Source organism: the organism of the source record quoted next, unplaced genomic scaffold, assembly GCF_019419815.1.
Source record: "Pyrus x bretschneideri cultivar Hongxiangsu unplaced genomic scaffold, Pyrus_bretschneideri_v1 Contig89, whole genome shotgun sequence".
Taxonomy (NCBI): Eukaryota; Viridiplantae; Streptophyta; class Magnoliopsida; order Rosales; family Rosaceae; genus Pyrus; species Pyrus x bretschneideri.
This window is the reverse complement of record NW_025999830.1, coordinates 661,485-683,609: the sequence shown is the minus strand read 5'-3', so window position 1 is coordinate 683,609 and position 22,125 is coordinate 661,485. Positions and strand designations below refer to the sequence as shown.

The following is a 22,125-nucleotide window of genomic DNA, read 5'->3' as shown; positions in this document are numbered from 1 at the left end:
AATTATCTTACGAGTTTAGATTTTAGGTTTCGAGTCGAGACTAGTAACTGATGTATTGTTATGCCCTCTGTGCTGTGCAATTATGCGTAGGGAGCTTCAGTTCTGCGAAGAGAAAGGATTGACAACCATGATCCAAGTGGTTAAGATGGACTACTGAGGAATAAATGGCTCAACTCTCTTCAGTTGCTAATTCACCATACATGTACGCTGAACCGTACCTATTCTATTCAATTGACTCCAAAACACCTTTGGTACAACGGGAACAGAATCTTCAAAACAAGTCGACTATAATTTTTCAAAAATTTGTGTAAATGTAAAGAATAGATTTGCAGACAAATCGTAGCATTCGATACATCTCTGGGATCAATGTTCACCTCTAAAAAACACACTTGATGCCCTATCTTTGTTGGTCCAATCTTCGTTCACAGTTGTAAAATGACTACAAGGGAAGCCACACAAGCTTTTTCCTATGTGACCTGCTGCTGATAATCATATCATGCATAAGCACTCAATAATCCGCTGATGCCTTCTCGAGTTGTGGCCTCTCAATTAGTAACCCAAGCATGACATGTGCTGTCTTAAATGTTTGCCTTAATTAAATCCATACTCGTTGACTAAAGTACATGTTCATAAAGTATCTTGAAGGACTGAAGCCACTCAAAATCACTGCAGACGGGAAACAGACAATTTTGACACTAGGTGTACAGGAAAGCAAACTCAAAAGAGAGAGTTCATGCAACACTTACAGATCGGAGAGAGGACAATGACAACACTGATTGGATATAAGAAGAAAGTGGTCCTCTCCAGAAAGGGCAGTACTGCAAAACATAGGGCATGCAATCAGTATGACGCACGAAGGCAATATTACTGACTATAGAGGAGAATGCTAGAATTGAAATGTAAAAATCTATAATGCTGGCCACCTCTCATCTCCACCGCAAGTGGTGGAAAGCTCTACATATTAATGCATAGGTGAACCGTTTAGACGGTTACTACTCACTAGTCTTTGTTTGACAAATCAATTGCACATTTCCCTTAGAAATATGATTGAATTCATTAATCTTGGCCTTTAAGCAACATTACTTTGTATCCACATCCAAAACACCGAATGAACCTAAACATTTCAATGAAAATTTTCAAGCACAGAACAGAATCATTAGCTTACCATCATAACCTAAAAAGTTGAGATAATGATAGTATGAAGTGGCCACCATGAATATCAAATTTGATAGCAATACAGGAAGGAAGCCATGAGCTATCAAAATTGGTGATAGAAAATAATGGATCACTGCAGAACCAAGACACCAAAAGTATTAATTCACACATTTGAGAATAAAAATATGATAAGGAAAACATATTTTTGTATTAACTACCATAAAGCAGAACAAACATCGGGAAGAAAGAGTTGCAGTGCACATCAAACGCGTACAGCCTTCAATTGACCAAAATCACAACAAAATAATTGATCAGAAGGTAATCAAACAAGAATCGAAATAAAAGTTAGAAATACACTTATATAATTTAAATTACTAGTTGTGGGAGATTCAATCAATCTGAAATCATATTCACATACATAACATGCACATGAACGTACATGCTGATGATATAGGATCAGGAGAAAGACTAAGTTGAATTGTTCAGTAACAATCATATTGCCAATAAAGTGGAAATAAAGGATAATGGACTCGCCATTCAACACGCTGCTCAACAACATGGCTATTCGGAGCCTCTTCACGGAGGTAAGAATTAGTCAAAAACCTGCATGAACATTGAGAAGTGGACTTTGCCATTAGACGAGCAATACTTCACACTGAGGTGTCAAGTATGAATGAAGATTGAGAACTGTATACATAAGGAGACAGAAAACTGAAACAGTTATAAAAGAGACTCGGAACTAAAATGTTTACACTTAAAAGTTCTCCAAATATTAGTTTCCTTCTTGGACTTTTGAGAAATTAATAACGTGTTGTTACCAGCAACTAGCTATTTATAAAAGACCCAGATTCACGTTTACACCAAAACATATGAAATCATCAAACATTTCACTCTCATATGTTCATGAAACTAACATGATCTTTGTCTTTAGATAGATTATTTCATACTCACTATTAGCTTATATAGAAGCCTTTTACTGAATGATTAAATGACTAGGAAACTCAAGGTGGCTTGGCATCGACAGGTGATATCAAACAAATATGTTTTCCTACTTCTATGGAAAATAGCTTTGTTTATCTAAAAAATTGAGTAAGAAAACACAAGAAATTTGGTTCCACAAAACTTATCTGTTCCTTAAATTTTTTCATGAAACAATTGGGCCTGAATAAGAATTAAGAACTAACATATTTCAGGGATCGGACAATACGAGTTCACATTAGTGTTAGAGAGCACTAGTTCTTACCAGCAAAACGTAGCCAGAAGCATCCCGATGAACAAAAAATGAAAAAGCAAAACGGAAATAACTACAAAAACAGCATGTGCAGCACTATGGTCGTACCTGAAATAATAAAAATAATATATAAATCAACAAAGGATTCCTCACAGAACTCTTAGACCAGTCTAAAGCTATAAAAATAAATAAATAATATAAACAGCAATTAGGCTAGAACTTTTGAGGCAAAGCAATATCAAATTCAGATGAACAACTAAATCCAAAATGCAACTATTACATGTAGGATTAGTGAACAGTAAACTTACGCAGCACAATAAGCCAGAGTTGCAACTGCAAGTAGAACGCTGCAGATTACAACAAAAGCAGGATCATCGCGTGCCCATTGATTCTTAGTTTCTGAGACCAAAAGGAAAGTAAACCAATTTTCAATTGCGTCAGATGTAGCAGAAATATTTCACAATTTTGACATGTAATCACTTCAAAGGCACACAAATAAATCAAAAAATTTGGAGAGGCCAACCTTATGAATATTTTCCAAAAGAAAAGGAAAAGGAAAGAAATTATCTGCTTCTTATTTTTCATGGAAAAGGGACTTACGCTTGTGATATTTAGTGTGCTGATAGCTGCATCAGTCGCACAGTTCCACATGCAAGATACAAAACTCATTATTAAGGAAATCATGAGCAACAAAACACAACAGTAATGAGGATACTGATGATCTGGAAAGGTGAATACTTACACAACTTTCGGCGAGGTGCATAGGTGAAGCATTTGCCAAAAAGTATATTCAACATCCATTTGTTGCCACTAAAAAACCAACAAAAATCAAAAGAAAAATCATTGGTACATGCCTACAAAATCAAAATTATAACAAACTGGATGTAGCATACTAACTTGTTACTGATGAAAATGTTCTAGCTTCCAGAACCAAAGTTAAAAGAGATTTCAAAGAGACAACAAAACAGACATAGACGTGCTGAAAAAAACTCCAGATTTCAGACCTATACCCAACACCTGGTTATGCAATAGATAGGACTAGAATTCCAAATAACATGATTATACATCGACTCATGTTCAATTTGCTTCACATCCAAGAAAACTTCTTGGTTGCCAAAATTGATGTTTAGTTTGTAATTTGCACAGTACACAGCCTTTATTTAGCAGATCTGGATGCCCTAACAAAATGCAGACTAATATACATGTAGCAGGGTCTCAATTAATATGCAGGCACTGTTAAACCAGGATTCCAAATGAGACTAAAAACTTACATCAAGTTGTGTGCGTTACATCAAATGAAAGGCTCAAAGTATGATTGAATTAGATATATAGACACGATCTCCAACCCCCTCCCAGTAATAACATATAAAATCATTTATTTGGTCTATCAGCCGCTTTATCCAAAATGCTAAGTTACTGGATCTCTATATTGTTGCTCTGAACCCATCATGGTGGAAAGTTCCTCTGTTCTCTTACTTTCTTAAGCCATTTCGCAACATCAGTGTAAACTTTAGTTTTGCCATTTTGTATGTTTCAGAACCGAAGCATCACACTGACTTCACTCCGATATCTCTTTTAAAAAAGAATACCAAAGTCACATTGTTTTAACCTAGGGCAACTTCTCCACGTGAAACTAGCTCAAATGCACCACATTTCCCTAAAATACCTTCCCCATCTAAAAATGTGATGTTCTCCACATTCAACTGAACAAAGAACTCTCAAAGTCTTCCGAGACCGATGTCAACCAACCTTACCAGCCGCTCAAACAATTGATTACGACCTGGTTTGGTACTGAGGTGATTCTGAAAAAAGCTGCTATCAAAAAAAGCTGGGAGCTGTTTTTGTGTTTGGTAAACACTCAGCTTCAGCTTTTTTTCACAGTTTTGGATGAAAAAAAGCCAAAAACAAGAAGCTGCAAAACCTAGCTTTGAAAAACTGGCTTTTTTTCACATCTGTTTTACATAAAAGTTTACCAAACACTCTAATACTGCTTTTTTTTTTCAAAAGCACTTTTACAAAAAAGTTTACCAAACACTCTGCTGCTTTATTTCACAGCTGCTTATTCTCACAGCACAGCAGAAGCAGCTTTTTTTCAAAGCACAGCAATACCAAACCAGCCCTACAAATGAGGATTAAATCCATAAAAGCACCTACCTAACAACCTCTAAGCAACCAACAACCCCGAACCCACTTGAAAACCAAAAAAGAACCCAAAATTCGGCCGCACATCCAGATTCCAGAGCAATCAAAGGCACTAATTCTTCCAGAATTCAGAGTTTTTACAACATTATTCGTCGAATTAGATCCAACTCACAAATTATGAAATGCTTAAGCAGCAAATTAGTACGCAGATCAGATCTAAAAGTATAAGCCCAGACAATTAGAGACGAAGAAAGCACCTTGATTATTCGCCGAAGGTACTGAATGGGCATGGGGTTCGTCCGAGATGAAGAGGACGACGACCGCCCTCTCGACGTTGTCGGCAACATCTTCCTCTCTCTCTCTCTCTCCCCTATCTCTCTCTCCTGATTCCTCTGTGCTTCTTCGCTTGGAATTCTATGCACCTCCTCTTTGCGGATCTACAAAATCTCTGTACTTACCACCAGCTCTCTCTCTCTCTCCCCCTTCTCTTCGAAAGAGTTCAGAATTTTCAGATGGCAGGAAGCGAACGTAGAAACAACGACTACTTCAGTTTCCTTTGCGCTTACGACCCAAGTTTCGATCAATTCCCGCATTGGGCCGGACCTGCATTTTGAATTGTGAGGTTGGATTGTAATTTCTCTGTACTAAGATTCTCGGAGCAATAGGCAACTCAATCTCCTTAAATAAATAGTAACTGTTTATAATGAATAATAATTGTCTAAGTACATCTCCAGTCCTAAACTGAATAGTCCAAGCAATTCGTATTAAAATATTAGCATCTTTTGCTTTATAAAATAATAAAAGATAATTTTATTTTTAATTTCAGATAATAATAAAATATTGGTTTAAATATTTGAAAATATTGAAATGTAGTGTAAAGTGGAAGAACACATTTAGGTGTTTATAGAAAAAAAATTATAATTTTTAATATTTTTTATTATTTTTTATTGTTTTTTAATAATTTTTTAATAATTTAAATTATGGCTGACATCATGATGACGTTAGTCTTGCGTCACACAGACAGGACGCTAGGCAGGTGATTATTGCCCAACTTCTCCATCAGGCTCTCCTTGAACCCAATTGCTCGAAGGGGCTGAAGTGTTTTGGGGAGGGGGGAGTGGATTGGGTTGCCTTATCCCCCTAGGCAGTAAGCAACAATGGAGTTGCTCTGAAGGGATTGTTGGACGAGCAAACTAAAAGTGACTTTGATAAAAGAAAAAGGCTTAGTTTTTTGCTACGCTCCTTGGAACTCTAGTTTGATCTCATTTTGTCCTCTGTAACTCAAAAGTCATCGCTTTACCGTTTACTCCCTAAACTCAAAAATTTATTCCACTTTGACTTATGTACTATCTCTTCTTCCTAGAACTTATCGGTCGCCTCCTAAAACATATGTAGGACTCAACACATAATAAGATTATATCACATGTGCAATAAAGTTTATTATAAATCTTCATTATGCATTAACATTCAACAATCAGATAACATTAAGTTTAAAATAAATTGAAGAGATGTAAAAAAAATAATAAAAATAAAAAATAAAAAAAAAATAAATAAATAAAGAAAAGAAAAAAGGAAAAAAGATTAGCCTAACGCACCCAAATTAATATATCCAAGGCAATGGGGGGTCGAACTGAACAAGATTACCAACCCCAACAAACTCCTTACCACCCCCAGACTCAGATTCGAGCTTTGAATGCTTGAATATGTGGCGGATGAGAAGGAAACCAATCAGGCCATGGTTTTTCGACCATTTTCCAGTCACCTCTGGCTAGTTTATGGCCTCAAATTAGGCATATTCGTGATCAACTCCATAGCTTCATTTCCATATATTTTAGGGTTGTGGTTTTCATACATCTTTAACTACTTTTCCCACATCCCTCTCTATTTTTTAATACTTAATTGATATCCTACTATTTAATCTTCCATGTATACCCTTCCTACTTTTTTATGGTAATTAATGAAAGATTAAATAGGGAGGGGCATATATGGAAGATTAAGTAGTAGGATACTAATTAAGTATTAAAAAATATGGAAGGGTGTGGGAAAAGTAGTTAAGAGTGTGTGAAAATCACAACCCTATATTTTATGTGAACTTTGGTTGAAAAATGGCTCTGATATACTTCTGTGATTTTTCCAGGCAAAAAATTTAAATTTGGCGAGATTCCCTCCGGTGCACAGCAGCCTCAACAATTAGACTCACCAAAGAAGAAGGCAAAATATTTCATCAATCTTGATGGAATGTTCCTAATGACGTTAACAACGTCAACATATACCGCCAAACCAATGTAAATTATGTTAACTATAACCCTTCACATCACAGTTAACGTTATTGTTATTGTGATGGAATATTACGCCCGGCGGTGAAATATTACTCGATGAGGAAATATTCACTCCAGTGACAAAATATTCCATCTCCGGTGCATGTTTGCACACTCGCCTGACTTTGACCTACGCATAGCAGCGCGTGGCGGCTCCGATCGCCGCGTGGTGACACATCTTGTCACGTGACATCATGCCAATCACGTTCCAACCAGTTTTAATTTCCAAAACCAGCAAACAAAGGGAAAAAGTTAGGTTCTTTGCATTACTATTAAAGTATTAATCACTACGGTAATTTCTCATTTAAGAAAAACTTATGCCAAGGATAAGCTAGGCAAGCAACTATGACCCCACAATGTAATTGTGAGTGGATCTTTTCTTCAAAAGTATTATTATTATTATTATATTAGTTTTTGTACTTGTGCTTGTGTTTATTTGTGTGACATGTCATGTTGAACTTAGAAAATAATAATTACCTACACTTGGTTATTTTTTTATTATTTTGTGAGTATAAACTATGGCATGTATACACTTCTCATTTATCTACTCATTTTAAAATGTATGCATGGTGTCACTTTTAGTTGTACTGTGTAGGTCATGACTAGCTTTATGTGTATGTTCACATGCACCGTTTACATTCACTTTGGATCTAGAGTAGGTGCTAGCTTGACTCTAGTTTTGCATTAGGCAGCTAAGACTTGTATGTGAGCGTTTAGTGCCAGCTTCACGTGATTATAGTATTAGAATGTAAATTATACGCCCAGCCTATTTGTGTAGTAACTTTCTGCATGATTTGTGTGCTTACATGACCTGATGTGCAATGATAATCTGTTATCACTATTGCTTTTAATGTTTCGTACCCGTATTCTTTTATTACATCATCTATTGGGTACTATACAATATACTTTTGAATAATAAGTTAGTTTGGGAAACTATACTTGTTTTTCAACGAAGGGTTACAACTTTTACGAAAACAACGATTTTTACCAAACTTCATTTTTTGGTCCACTCACCTTTGTTTTCGCCCCTCCACAACTTAGTGATGGTACTCTTGCGGCGACAAGGATTATTGGCAACGCTGACATTCACTGATGTTAACATAGGAAGTGTTTTCTTCATGTACAAACATTCCTCACTTTACTGTTTGACCACTTATGCTTTGACATCACATGTATAATAAGGGTTCCTCCCGCTATTGCCGACTCATTATTAGTTAAATTAATTCTAGACCTTTAGGTTTTAATTTATTCGCACTTTTTCATATCACATTCACTTATGCCTTCATTACTTTTCAAGTGTTGACCAACACACCTTGAGTTGGATGTCCAGGTGGACTTTCCGAGTCGGAGTGTGTTAGTTTGATATCAAAGCATAGGTTTAGGCAGTCTTGCAATCATCACACACGTGATATTATGCGATAGTCATTCTTGGTGTCAAATGTAGAACTATGCCACCTTGCCGAGGATGTACCATGCTAGCTTTTCCTGATTTGGGCATCTCGGAGCGGCCATCGCTGAGGCCGTCCAAACGGCTTTCTGCCATTCTCGGAAGAATGCTTTGGATATCACCACTGGTCTTTAAGCGAGAATACTTCTATGACATGGAGATCATGAACTAGCTGAAGCTTGGTTCGAACATGTCGAGAAGACGTTTTGTGCGATGTAGAGGTAGGGAAACTTCTCGATTGATCAATAGATCGCGACGACAGTATGGTTCCTACAAAGAAAATTGGTGAAAGTATAAGAATGAACAAATCTCGAAAGACGAAAAAGAAAATTGGATATATTCAAGTGGCGGTCTGTATGGAGTTCTTGCTTCCGAAGTACAAGACCCTGAAGAAAGACAAATTCATGGACCTAAAGTAAAACAAATATCGATAGTTAAGTACCAACGGAAGTTCGTTGTCTTGTCTCGTTACTATATCACCATCACTACTAACCCATTCAAGATACCCTATAAGTCTAAGAAAGGGCCCCGCAAGTGGCTTTGATTCACACCATGTACCTAAATTTGTATACTCTTAAAAAATATTTAAAAAATTTAATTAACTACACATAAATTTAGATGCATTCTTTGAAATCTTATTCAATTCTATTTTGACCACGCCACAATTTCAAAATGAGAAATGCTAAGCTTTCACTTAATCTTGATTAATTTTATTTAAATTTAAAAAGTAATATTTAATGTGAAAATTAACTAAATGACACGTGGCAAAATGATTAAGTGCAGAAATTACTAAATGCCACAATTTCGAGTAATTTTTAGGTGTGCCGGGAACACCATGCCACGTGGTGTTCCCTCACACATAAAAATTCAAATTTTGAATATACTTCAATTTTTTATTTCAATAAATAAAAAAATTTGAATTTTTATGTGTGAGGGAACACCACGTGGCATGGTGTTCCCGGCACATCTAAAAATTTCTCCACAATTTCATATGTTGTGAAGAAAAATCCTCCCTAAATTAAACCCCAAAATTACGACACTGTTTCCGCCATTAGGGTTCTTCTAGTCTCAGAATCCCCCAAATTCCTATACTAAACTCCACACCTCCGAATCCTGAAGTAGGGCTTCTCTTGCACGACATGTTGTTGGGCAGACCCAAAGACGGGGACATGCAACTGGTGGCCGGGCCGGAGAGGAAACAAGCCCAGGGGCCTGACAGGAAACTAATGCTATCCTCTAGGCCACCGACTGCAGCTGGTTCGACGGCGCTTGTGGAGTATACGCCTCCTGTGTTCAAGGAGGAGGAAGATGACCTCAAGATCAAGCTCCGGAGGATTCTCAAAAATTTCCCGGTTCGCGTCAGTGACACCTCCGGTAGCTCCGCCGATTCGGCTCTGGCGACTTCCAACAGGTATGATATGCGGATGCATTATTACAATGGTGACCTTGATTTTCCTTGTGATTGTAATTATTGGATATTGATGCTTATTTGAGTAAATTACTGTATAAATTGGAGTAGATTGAGAGAGGATATAGGGCTTGTGTTCGGTTGTCTTTAGAAGTTAGGGTATTCTGAACTTAGATAGCTGGAGCTAGAACTAGGGGTAGGCACGGATTGGGCCGGATCCAAATTTGGAAGAACCGGACTGGAACCGTATGAAAATGAAATGGGCCGGGGCAGGACGGATCGTCAAATTTTCAAAACTGGAACCAGAACTAACCCGGCCTGTTTCTTACAGATCCTATGGCTCCCCGTGTAAAGCTTTTCTGCAATTCGATAAGGTATATACATATGCACACAATCTGCTTCCCACAAAAAATCCAGCATTTAGCATTTCTCATGCCCCAACCAAAATCCCCAAATAGAACAAATTAATAAAATAAAATAAAATTCAAATACAATTTCGAATTCATCAAAAAATAAAATAAAACTGAATCCCTAATTAAGCTAAATCCCCAACATTTTGATGAATTTTTCAAGCAAATTAACATTCCTAAATCCCAAAATTCGAATTCAAGATTAAACTGAAATTAGATACCGAGAAGAAGAGAAGTAGGAGCCTGGACTACTGAAATTTGAAGCAGCAGAAAGAGGAGAAGAAGAAGGCGGCAGCGGAGGACTTACAGGAGGAGAAGAAGAGGCAACCGCCTACGGATGCGCGAGGCAACAAATTGCGAGATCTGAGCAACTTCAGCGAGAGCTCAAGGGCGGTGCAGTTGAAAGTGCGTTCGTCTTCGGAGAGAACCTGTGGAAGTTAGAGGATAATATAGAACCAAGGATGCTGAATGCACTAATGGAATTATAGAAAGGGGAAACGGTCCGGGTCGGGGAACCTCTTTTCAGAGATTTGGGATTCGCCCCGCCCTGCCGATTATATGGACCTGTCCCGCCCGCCCCATTTTGAGTTTACAAAATTTGTAACCGTCCCGAACCGGCTGAACCCACCCCGCCCCGTGGGTCCTAGACGCCTGTTTGCCCACCCCTAGCTAGGACATGAGTGGTACAGTAATTAGAGGCTGCTGCCTTCGGTTTGATTCTTCACAAAATTACGAATAATCAAATTTGAATTGACTTGTTGGGCTGATATGCCCATAGCAAGAGTTTGGTCACTTACCATTAGCAGAAAAACAAAATTGGAATTCAATTTCGATAGCGTGGTATATGAGCTTGCCGGGTATTAGGGATTTTCAATTTTGGGATTGAGCAAGCCTTTCTTTATGATAGTCAGACTGAATGCTAGATTGTTAGTATGTTGAGGGGGTTATATTGCATGAGCTTCGTCGAATTGTGTATGCGTACACTAGGGCCAACTTTGTACCATAAAAGTAGAAGAATGTGTTGATAAGAGTCATGCACGGTAACTGTGTTGTGGCCGTCTTTTTAGTTTGAGTTTTGAAGAGATTTTGCCAAGAAGTAAAGCAATTTTTCCTCTTTAGTGTTATATTGGAGTTGGTGGGAACACCGAACACAGAATGGATATGGAGTATGGTGGCTCTCTTATACGTGGTATGTATGTTGGCAGTAGGCATGAATGATTGTTTGTCATTTTTGCATGTGGACCGCAATACAACTTCTAATCCTTCAGTTAGCAGAATTGTTTTTCTTATGGATGAATGAATCTCTGCCCTTTTCTCTGCATTGAATTAGTGTTTTCTGCTTGAACTTGGGGATCATTTATGATTAAACAATGAAGTATTCTTTGAAAGGCTGTAGCTTGTTATTATACGCGTAGGGATAGAGAAACCTTCGATCTTGAGCAATGCAATAGAATGCAGTGTTGTCTACTTTCAAGTTTAAACTTTGGGACAAGAGATGCCCGGGATTGTCTTGTTTGTCTTGCTGCAATGAAATAGCGTCTTTCTCAACGAAAAAGAAAGTGCCCGGATTTGTACGCACTGCAATAGAATGTAGCCAGGTGCAAGCGGAAACTGCTTTCTTCTCTATGATTTTGAGTTTGAGTTTGATGTTGAATCAGTAGTACCGATTAGATAAGTATCTGAAGTTCGGAAAAAATTAATTTTCTTTTCATACACCTGCTTTCGTGACATTGGAATATCTGATTGGTTATGATTTGTTGGACTCATTAAGCTGGCAGCTAAATTTCATGTAAACTTATTTCTCACCCCAAGTTGTACATCCACAGTATCAGCAAATGAGACGGAAAGAGCAAGACAGGATTGCTAGGATGGACGCGGACTATCAGAGAAGGAACGAAGAGGCCGAATTCAATATGAGAAGGGAGGAAAGACTGGGAGAGGCTGAAGAAAAGACAGCAAAAAAGCGTTTGAAACGCCAAAAGAAAAACCAGAGAAAAAAGGAGAAGAAGATGAAAACAAATTCAGGTGGGGAAGAGAAACAGAAAGAAGAGTCTTCGGATGATGAGGGGAATTCTGATGATCAAACTGAACAAGCTTGTACGAAGTTTTAATTCTTGATGCATCGGCTCAAAGCTTGGTATCCGTGTGCATTGCAAAGTAAAGGAGCAAAGCATGCACCAACGTAATTGGGATTTCATTTTTCTCAAGTCTAGAATTGCCGTGTTTGCCGCCGAAATTCGATTGTATGTATTCCAAGATGTAACATCCCAAGGGATTAGAACAAATTAAATTTTGATTTAGTTTAACTATTTTCTTGATATAAAACTGCAATGTTGAACAAAAACGATGTGGTTTACGCAATGTTTAAATTTTCTTTGATACGATCGATATTTTCATGGAAATATTCGAAAAATCAGAGAAAGATATGGAAATTGAGGATGAAGTCTAAAACTTCATCTTATATCGGAGAAACTCTTAGTTTAGGCTAAAATCGACATATATCGTTGATATCTCTGACACATCTGTTAAATATCGGAGAAACTCTTATATTTCGTCCAAACCAATGTTTGATAATCCCTAAGGTTTCATTTCAATATCCATCATTCTACTGAAAACAACCGATATCGATATCAATATTTGATATATCCGTTGATATTTCTACAAATTTGCATATCAATATTTTCACTGATACTGATATTTAAAACACCGGGTCTACATCTTGGTCAAGTGCTCTATTCTCTTCTAGAATGGCATGTAGCATTTGTTTGCTTGCTTGCAATTGCATCATTCGTGTTAAATTTGGCGGCTGATCAACATCAACGTAACCCAGTGAAGTTTCAAGTTTCAACTAATGCACTACAAGGCGATAGATCTAGGAAGGAAACATAAACCACAAGGTTCTATCCTCAACTAATTTTTTTATAAAGTCCTTAATCATTTCGTTTTTAATTTTTATTTTTGTAGTTAAATATATGGGGAAATGAGCAATAAATTATGGGATCGTAGGGTATAAAAAATGGCGTCGGAATGATAGCCAAAGAGATGCGCAAGAAATGCATATGATATGGTGAATGAAACAAAAAACTAAAACTACATAACAATTTCAAATCGTTGTTTCTCAAGTTTTTGTTTCATATATTCTCCTTCATTCTTCACTAGTTCATTCACCTTTCTTTATTCGTCATTCTGCCCGTATACCTTCATTCTATCTTTTAGCCAAAATCCTCAGAGCTAAAACCGTTAAGAATTTGTATTTTAAATATATATATATATATATATATATTAACAAAATAATATTTCAAACTACTATAATCAAATAATTACAAATATAAGAGATCATACTTAAATACAAAGAAAAAAGTATACTGTTTCGACCAACTAACATGATCTATAACGTACTTTAAACCAATCAAGCGTATTTAGAATACCATTTTTTACGATACGTAGGTGATATTAGTGTTGAGAGTTAGAACACACGTTGCCCTCAACAAAATTGGTTAGGAGGAGGATATTTATTTACTTAAGATTTAATTTGTAAAGGACAATTAAATTGAAGTGTATTATTTTTAGCGAAAACTAATGAAAAATATTTGAAAACCTTGAGTTTTAACGATACGGAAAAAATAAAGAGTAAAGTGAATAGTACCATGATTGATTTTTTAATGTAAAAATATGGTTTTTCGTTAAAGTGAACATTACTAGGAGTTTTTCATTAAAGTTCTATTTTTTTATGGGAGGGCAGGTAATAAAACACCCAAATTAGCAATTTTGGGCTTTTGTCTTAAATTAGGAATGGATTCCAAATTTGTATTTCACACAACATGTTTTAAGTTTGATTCTTATCAAAGATAAACTGCACGATAATCAAAAAAATGCTATAATGCAATCTTTCGGGCCCTTGAAATGGTAAACTACCGTATCAAAAGCCAGGTTCCTTTTTATTTAAAAACAAAAAACAAAAAAAGTAAATGAAGTCATTGCCATTTCTTCTTCTTCTTCTTAAAACCATTTCCATTCATTTTTGTAATTTCCATCTCCCTCCCTATCAAGTACCTCTCTCCTTCCATCTCTCTCCTCTCTGAAACCCTAAATCTCCATGGGAGAATCTATGCCTCCTCGTCGCATTTCCGTTCACCAAACTCTCGGAGGTGGCCCTGGTACTCTCTCTTTCTCTCTCTACACATATCCCCGTGTGTGTGTATGCACACACATAATTGCACGGATGCTGTTGATTTGTAAATCCATAGAATTATATTCGCGATTCCGATTTGGTATGAATTGATTCTACTTCCATTGGCGATGACTAACCATAATCTTGTTTAAACATTCCGTAGATTTGGATTATGGAATAATCATTACATTGTTCTTGATCTTAATACAACCTAATTGACGTTGTGGGTTGATTTAACTTGTGATTAATATTGTTAATTTTGGGGTTTTTGGTAGTTGCCGATGTGCTGCTGTGGAAGAAATGGAGTGGAGGAGTTTTACTGCTGACCTCTACGACGGCGTCGTGGTTGCTGTTTGAGCGAGCTGGTTACAATCTCTTGTCATTTGTGGCCAATGTTCTACTGCTTCTTGTGGTCATCCTTTTCCTCTGGGCCAAATCTGCTTCTCTTCTCAACAGGTAACCCTCTAATTTTTGGCCATTTTTCGCTGCGTTTCTTGTGTACTTTCTATTGATCTTGTTATCGCACTGAGAATTTCCGGGTTCATTTAGCTTAGATCAAACGTGTATTTATTAGGAGTATGTTATTTTGGATTATTGAACTAGTTTTTCCTGAATACGTCATGGAGAAAGTAACCAAGAACGCAAGATCAGTTGAATTAATTTTTTTTGGGAACGATGGGTGGTGATTTATACTGTTCTGAGGATTGATTTTAGTTTGAGGCGATTTTAATGAAAAACGGGGTTGCTGTCTTTCAGACCTTTGCCTCCTCTCCCTGATATGGAAATCTCTGAGGCCAATGTTGTGAAGGCTGCTGATGCACTGCATGCTGGGATTAATCGTGTACTGTCTATTGCACGAGACATTGCTATTGGGAGAAATTGGAAGCTCTTTCTTCAGGTTAGGCGTAGTTTATTTTTCCCCCTAGGTTTATGGTTTCAAGGAGGTGGTTTTTATGGATTACATAGAATAGAACATTATGAATTTTACTGATTGGAAATTTTGGTTTGCTTCTCTAGGTTGCTTTCTGCTTGTGGCTAGCTTCTTATGTTGGAAGTTTCTTCAACTTCCTAACGCTTTTCTACATTGGTAAGCTCTTTACTGCACATTGTATCTTTATATGTTTAGTTTAGGTGCATGCTTGAAAGATTTACAACATTTATTTACGGACATTTCTTTAACTATTATCCAGGGGTTCTTCTAAGTCTTTCAGTGCCCGTGTTGTATGATAAGTATCAGGACCACATTGATGATAAGCTGCATGTAGCAAACAGAGTAATACAAACACAGTACAGGAAAATTGATGATAGCATCCTAAAGAAAATTCCTTTGGGTTCAAACAAGGAGAAGAAGCTACAGTAGGTAAGTGTGATCTCTTTCTCTCCCGAGACACTCTTCTATATATCTATTCATATTATTTCTTCTTCCCCATTGTTGGCAGTTTGCGTATCAAGGCATTAGGGGAATTAATTCAGGCTATTTTTGTTATGCTGAATCTATGTACGATGTTGGTTTGAAAAATTTGCTAGGTTTTGTTTTTTTATGATGGACATGTTGAAGCATGTGATCAGTGTTTTAAGGTAAAGCATCTTGTGAACTATTCAAGTGTGTGAAATCTCTTGCATCATTATGCTTTACGATGTTCATTATTTGTACTGAGAATGAAGCTGTAATTTTGCAAACCCAGTTTTAATTTATGGTATTTGGTAGGAATTTTTAAGCGAAACATACTAGTAATGAAACAGAGTCATATAGTGGTGTGCTACCTTTCACTTTCCGGATGTTACTCCCAAACTTCCAAATCTGGGGAAACAGAAAAGGAAGGCCAGAACTTTGAATGGCTAGAGAGGAATGGAGGACCATCTTTAGAATGGTTGGCACAAGTAGGTATAACTGATTTCTGGGTATGGGTCTGTGGTGTCTTACGGATTATGATGGGATGATTGAGCAATCTCAACAGCTTCTTTTCACAGACAAAGGAAAAGATTGAAATCCTTCCTATGTTCTGTGTCTGTTTCGAGAAACTGTCCTGTCTTTACTGCAATTTTTTTGTGTTATGAAAGTCTGTAAGACAAAAGGGCAGTGTTTACACCAACCCTGGTGCAATTAAATTCCTTAAAGGAATAAATAAATGTAATAAAAAAACAAAAAAGAAGGGAAAAGATGCAAGGATTGCGATGTAAACATCGCAATTAATAAATTCATTTGCACCTGACATTTAACCTGGTAACTCCCACTAAAATTAGCCCTTTCTTCCAGTGAAAAATAAACAGTATTTCCATTTCAGTCAATCTAATATTCAGCTTTCGTACAACAACAACAACAACAAAGCCTTTTCCCACTAAGTGGGGTTGGTTATATGAATAGTAGAACGCCATTGTGCTCGGTTCTATGTCATGTCTTCCATTAGATCCAACTACTCGGAGTCTTTTCTTAGAGTCTCTTCCAAAGTCTTCCTCTACCCCTTCGGCCCTGGACCTCTATCCCACAATCGCGTCTTCTAATCGAAGCGTCAGTAGGCCTTCGTTTCACATGTCCAAACCAATGTAATCGATTTTATTTGATCTTTCCTTCAATTTCGGCTACTCCTACTTTACCAGATATCCTCATTTCTAATCTTATCCTTTCTTATGTGCCCACACATTGAATGGAGCATTCTCATCTTTGCTACACCCATTTTATGTATGTGTTGATACTTCACCGCCCAACATTCCGTGCCATAAAGCATTGCCAGCCTTATTGTTGTCCTGTCAAATCTTCCCTTGAGCTTTAGTGGCATACGGCAGTCACACAACACGCCTGATGCCCTCTTCCACTTAATCCATCCAGCTTGTATTCTATGGTTGAGGTCTCCATCCAACTCTCTGTTCTTTTGCAAGATAGATCGTAGGTAGCGAAAGCGGTCGCTCTTTGGTACTTCCTGATCTCAAATCCTCACCCTTAACTCATTTGAGCCTCCGTTTGCACTGAACTTGCACTCCATATACTCTATCTTGGCTTAGGAGAAGACCTTTAGATTCCAACACTTCTCTTCAAACGCCTACCTGTCATTGTCATTCTGGCTCTGAAGAAGAAAACTCACTTGGATTAGTTTAGTGTACTGTAGTAATTTTCCGGACTATTAACTGTTTTCTGTTTTCACTTTGATGAGTAAAGCGAAACTCATTTTGAAGTATGAACGCTGTTGTTCAAGAGAATACGATGTTCTTACAGATTGTATTGATTTAACAATGACTTTTCTTTGATAATTCTCAGTGGATACATAAAATTGAACAAGTTTTGGCGTCTTCGAGTTCAATTTTGATGTACTTTGCTTGCTATTTTGTCTCTCAAAGTATTCATATGATATTGCCTTTAAGGTATTTGGGGGCAACAAAATCAGTTTCATTTAAATCTTCTTGAATATAATTTCTTACATATTGCGTTAAACCATTATTCATAATGTACACCAGGATATATGAAATTCGCCAATTTGTCTAATTTCATATGACATTGGCCCTCTGAAGTGTCTTTTTTTTGTTGTTTTTCTTTGAATGGACTACTCATTTGATTTCTTGCACCGTCTCTCTGTGTACACTGGTTTCATTTTTTTGTTGATTCTGTTGATTTAGTTGCTGCTGATTTTCTCTAAAACACATCTACGTATGGTGCAGGGTATTATGGAGCTCCGGAAAGTGTGATAACAACCTTATACAAGGCTTTCAACGTACGAAGTAGTGTACTTCGGTTATCTTTTTATTGGCATGCTGCGGCTATACATATTGACAGTGAAACAGCATCATTGACAAGACTTGGGTGGATCCCGTTAGTGTCTGCATTTGAGTTTCAGCGTTACATTGTTTTTGGCTTTGGATTGTATAATCTTGTTAGGTTTTTGGTGAATAGTTATTGGATCATTGGATCTTGGTGGTTAAAACTTTGTGTTCATCTCCATGGGATGAAAGAGAGAAACTTAATCCTTCTAATGAAATATAGAGTGTTTTGGTTTGCCATCCTTCTATGTTTCATCGTTGTATGTTGTAATTTTCCTCTTAATTCTGTCAGTTTGTTAGCCTAGAAACTTTTCGTGCATTATTTTTTGCTGGGTGCTACTTACAGCAACAAAGTCTTATCCCACTAAATGAGGTTGGCTGTACGAATCTTAGAACGTCATTACACTTGTTTTGTGCAAGTTTTCGGTTAGTTCCAAATACTCTATTTTTTCTTGAAAGTCTTTTTTGAAGTCTTTCTAGTTTTTTTTTTTCTACCCATTTTGTCCTAACTTTATGTCTCACAATCGCATTTTCTAACTAAAGTATCTATAGATCTTTGTTTTACATGTCCAAACCATTTTAATCGATTTTCTCATCTTCAATTACGCCCACCCCTCCTACTTTACATCTAATATCCTTGTTCTTAATCTAGTCATTGCTCGTGTCTCTACACATCTAACGAAGTATTCTCATATCTGCTATACTCATTTTTTGATCATGGTGATGCTTGATCGCCCAACATTCCATACCGTATTGGATAGAGCAAATCTCATTTTTGTGTTAGAAGTTCCAAGTATAATACAATTGGAAAGAGGCAGCAAAGCCTACGAATGTAATACAGAAACGCATTTGTCTTATAACATCGTAAAGAAGCAAAAACACTTAAAAAAGAATCACGGCTTCAATGCTTTGGAAAAAGGTAGGGCAGTATTTATGCAAATCTGGGAATGGGAATGCCTTCAGAAGGTGGCAACGTTACTGAGCGCAACAGCTCTAGGGAGAAGAGAAGTCCCAGGAAGTGAGAAAGGATAGTGTTTGCCGATGCCTGCAACGAAAACGCCAAACAAATGAACAGAAATGTCAGCCTTCTCCCAATTGCAAATTCCTTGTTCGAAATCATGCCCAAAAACTAAAAGGTAACTATACTCTACAGAGTTTGAGGCATACTGATGACCCGTTAGAACAAGGAACCTGAAAGTACACTCTGCAAGACTACGGGTATTATCTAACCTAATGTTTCAGAACAGAACGAAAAGTAAAGTAAGATATATGAATCTACCTGCACCAAGAATACATCCAAGGCAAGAACAGGACTGTAACCTGGAGTGAGACCCTGATATGGATTTGCAGAGGAAGTAAGAGCCTTAGCAACCAACAGTCCTACCGTTGCTTGCATGCCAAGAACAGCAGCACCCATACCCAAAATGTTCAGAACAATGCCATTCTTTAAGCTTTTTATAACATCAGCGCGTGGAGGAGCCTGTATATTATAAACAGTGAAACACAGATGTAATAGGTAAAAGGTGCCATTGGAGAACAAAGTCAGATAGTTATCGGTTATGAAAACATCTTTCAAATGTGGGTAGAATTTGAGCCAATTTCAACAAGAAACCCAATAACGGGATGATAATGATGGACGAAAATAAAGAACAATGAAAGCAGATGAAGCGCTCACAGGCAATTATAGTTACAAGGATTCAAGTTCATTGAAGTGCAAATGTAAGTACAATTTATTTGGGTGACAGTGACAGACGGACAACTCCATTGTTATCTTATTCTGTTATCGAAGAGTAAATCAATAGATTTTATACTTTCAGCCTATTCAAGGTGGCAACTGATATTTCAGTTCATTCGGGATAATGGGCATCGGATGAACATATCATTATCAGCATGCCACGGATGATGGAACTTCACAATTCACATCATGCACAAAGTCCATGCAACTTAGCATTTGTCCGAAAACAGTATTACCGCCTTTATGTAACAAATTTCACAAAGCACATACAATTCAATCACAAACACAAATAGCTTTCCCAAAATTGACAATTCCACAATACCTTTGCAGGGTCACTTGCAGTTCTTCGAAGCTTATCCGAGAGGCGAATGTACCCAAATGACCAAAACACAGAGATGAATCCCGCCACAATCCCACCGGCAGTGGCATAAAAAGTAGGTGGTGACGAAACCTTGCCGGTTATAACAACCGAAAACGAAAGAATCACGGCCGCCACAACAGTGCTGACCAGCTGCCCCCAAAACCCTAAACTGCCCAACCTCTTGAAATACCTTGCTGTGCTCTCTAACCTTTTGGCCACCTACACACCACAAACCACCTAAAGCACTTCACTTTTCAATCAAATCAACAATGCAATGCAAATTTTGAAATTGAAAAATCTATCGTTTCGAAATTGGGTCAATTCAGTAAAAATATCAGTAATTTCACTTCATGGTCTTACATTTTCCCACATTTTCTCGTAAACCAAACAGAAAATAGAATAAATTAGGCAAAGTAGAAGAAGGAGAACCTGAAGGAGCTTGGCCTTTTCAGTTTCGTCGTTTGGGGAGGTGAAGTTCTGAGAATTTGGAGGGGAAGATGCCCTGATGGTGCTGATGGAGAGCTTTGGTCCTCTGTGGGTGGGAGCAGCATACGAAGAAGAAAACGAAGAAGAGAGAGTGAGGCTGGGCACGTGGCGGTCGGAGATTGATCGAAGAGGAACGTGATACACTAAGGGCCGAGTCGTGACAGCTGTAGGTGGCGCCGCCGTGAAGTAGGCGGCGCGTGTCACCGGCGATAGTAGAGTTTGCATAATAAAACGGTCAGCAGAAGGAGAGAGAGGGGGAGGGAGAGTGTGGGAACTGTATTTTTGCTGTCGTACTGAGTTTGGGGAGCTGATGAGGGCATGTTTTTGGGCCCCTAAACATTTGACATCCTATGAAATTTCGGTCATAAGCCCAAAAGGTGATAAATATGGAACCGGGTCGAATTTTGGGTCATCAACCAAGACTAGATAGAGCTGGTTGGATACTGCCTGGATTGGATCGGTTAGGACCTCAAATAACACATTTGAAGCATGAGTTTGAATTCCGTAGGTGGCTAATCTAGTTCACATTAGACCCTAGACCACTGATTGGTTTGGTTCGGGCAGTTTGATTGGTATGGCAACAAGAAAATTAGTTCAAGAGGAGTTGAAGATGTGCTATGTTTATTTGGGTTAAATAATATCATTTAGAGCTTGGTTAACCAATTTGAGAAAGCTTCATATGGTGATTTTCCACCCTAAAGCAATCGATCTTATCAAATATAGATAGAATCGAAGTCGAAGAAATTTGAGTTAAAACAAAGTTTTCTGCAAAAGGTGACTTGGTTTTGTGTTCTAACAAACTTCACTACATGAAAACTGGTCATAAGACATGAAGGCAAAAACGTCCCTGTTGCTAAAAAATAACGTTAGATTTGTAATGATCGTTTTCAACTATGTATGTTGTGAACTAGGAAACATGAGCATAATATTAAGATTTAAGAAGCCTGGTTGGGCATGGCTTTCTAGCAATGACGTATTGGTACTATATCTACGAGGACAAGGAGTGAGATAAAGACATAGGAATATGGTCACGTCAAAATTTGCATGTTGCAAGTAGAATATGCGTTAGGAAAATCTAACCTTCAAAGTTTGCACATGTTAACTCGTAAGTAATTGGTAGAACTACGTAGTATTGTTAATGGTCATGGCTAAACCCTAGTGTTTTTCACCTTTGATTTTCTAAAACGTTTGTTTTGATTATTCTCTTTCATTTAATTTCTCACCAATTTCATTACTTTTAATTTCTTGCAATCTTTTATTTATTTTATGATCTCAACTTTCTATATTTTGTATTGCATAGTTGATTAAGAATTGGTTTAGTGAGACGTTATTATCCACAGCATAAATTGTGTTAGCAAAAATTTGTCGTCTTTGGTCTTAACGAATTAGGATTAAGGTTTTGCCTACACATGGCGACATCCTATTGGCCAAGGTGTGTCATCCGTTGGATGAATGAGTAAAGAATATTCCCAAGATATTAATAGGAGATAATATCTTGGGATGATAATGGA

General features: G+C 37.4%; 4 protein-coding genes across 4 annotated transcripts; 2 read left to right on the top strand and 2 right to left on the bottom strand.

The window, feature by feature from the left end:
* Nucleotides 1-151: 151 nt before the first annotated feature.
* LOC103928509 (protein unc-50 homolog) lies at nt 152-5,132 on the bottom strand. The gene is made up of 10 exons (XM_009337557.2): nt 4,786-5,132; nt 3,129-3,196; nt 2,987-3,012; nt 2,695-2,785; nt 2,399-2,494; nt 1,690-1,758; nt 1,374-1,432; nt 1,166-1,288; nt 747-818; nt 152-666 (listed from the first exon to the last, which is right to left on the bottom strand). The coding sequence occupies exons 1-10, from the start codon at nt 4,873-4,875 to the stop codon at nt 596-598; spliced, it is 765 nt and encodes a 254-aa protein (XP_009335832.2). The 5' UTR covers nt 4,876-5,132; the 3' UTR covers nt 152-595.
* A 4,146-nt stretch (nt 5,133-9,278) lies between these two features.
* LOC103928513 (PRKR-interacting protein 1 homolog) lies at nt 9,279-12,455 on the top strand. The gene is given in 3 exon segments (XM_009337559.3): nt 9,279-9,679; nt 9,682-9,704; nt 11,938-12,455. Coding segments are annotated over 3 exon segments (555 nt in total). The 5' UTR covers nt 9,279-9,432; the 3' UTR covers nt 12,223-12,455.
* A 1,651-nt stretch (nt 12,456-14,106) lies between these two features.
* LOC103928529 (reticulon-like protein B11) lies at nt 14,107-18,272 on the top strand. Its single transcript, XM_048576292.1, has 6 exons — nt 14,107-14,268; nt 14,558-14,738; nt 15,039-15,180; nt 15,300-15,369; nt 15,473-15,642; nt 17,934-18,272. Exons 1-5 carry the CDS (start codon nt 14,208-14,210, stop codon nt 15,640-15,642), a joined length of 624 nt encoding a protein of 207 aa, XP_048432249.1. The 5' UTR covers nt 14,107-14,207; the 3' UTR covers nt 17,934-18,272.
* Nucleotides 18,273-18,785: 513 nt separating this feature from the next.
* On the bottom strand, nt 18,786-20,871 carry LOC103928516 (protein TIC 21, chloroplastic). Its single transcript, XM_009337562.2, has 4 exons — nt 20,558-20,871; nt 20,090-20,347; nt 19,312-19,512; nt 18,786-19,077 (listed from the first exon to the last, which is right to left on the bottom strand). Exons 1-4 carry the CDS (start codon nt 20,837-20,839, stop codon nt 18,964-18,966), a joined length of 855 nt encoding a protein of 284 aa, XP_009335837.2. The 5' UTR covers nt 20,840-20,871; the 3' UTR covers nt 18,786-18,963.
* Nucleotides 20,872-22,125: the final 1,254 nt, after the last annotated feature.

What these genes read in the sequence shown, in the direction of transcription:
- LOC103928529 (XM_048576292.1), top strand. Translation starts at nt 14,208, where the DNA reads ATGGGAGAATCTATGCCTCCTCGTCGCATTTCCGTTCACCAAACTCTC. An exon ending in AACTCTCGGAGGTGGCCCTG is followed by an intron (nt 14,269 to 14,557) that starts GTACTCTCTCTT and finishes GGTTTTTGGTAG; the next exon opens with TTGCCGATGTGCTGCTGTGG. An exon ending in CCTAACGCTTTTCTACATTG is followed by an intron (nt 15,370 to 15,472) that starts GTAAGCTCTTTA and finishes ACTATTATCCAG; the next exon opens with GGGTTCTTCTAAGTCTTTCA.
- LOC103928516 (XM_009337562.2), bottom strand. Translation starts at nt 20,839, where the DNA reads ATGCAAACTCTACTATCGCCGGTGACACGCGCCGCCTACTTCACGGCG. An exon ending in AAAAGGCCAAGCTCCTTCAG is followed by an intron (nt 20,348 to 20,557) that starts GTTCTCCTTCTT and finishes TGTGGTGTGTAG; the next exon opens with GTGGCCAAAAGGTTAGAGAG. An exon ending in CTGCAAGTGACCCTGCAAAG is followed by an intron (nt 19,513 to 20,089) that starts GTATTGTGGAAT and finishes TATAATATACAG; the next exon opens with GCTCCTCCACGCGCTGATGT.
- LOC103928509 (XM_009337557.2), bottom strand. Translation starts at nt 4,875, where the DNA reads ATGTTGCCGACAACGTCGAGAGGGCGGTCGTCGTCCTCTTCATCTCGG. An exon ending in ACTCTGGCTTATTGTGCTGC is followed by an intron (nt 2,495 to 2,694) that starts GTAAGTTTACTG and finishes TTATTATTTCAG; the next exon opens with GTACGACCATAGTGCTGCAC. An exon ending in GATGTTTGTTCTGCTTTATG is followed by an intron (nt 1,289 to 1,373) that starts GTAGTTAATACA and finishes TTGGTTCTGCAG; the next exon opens with TGATCCATTATTTTCTATCA.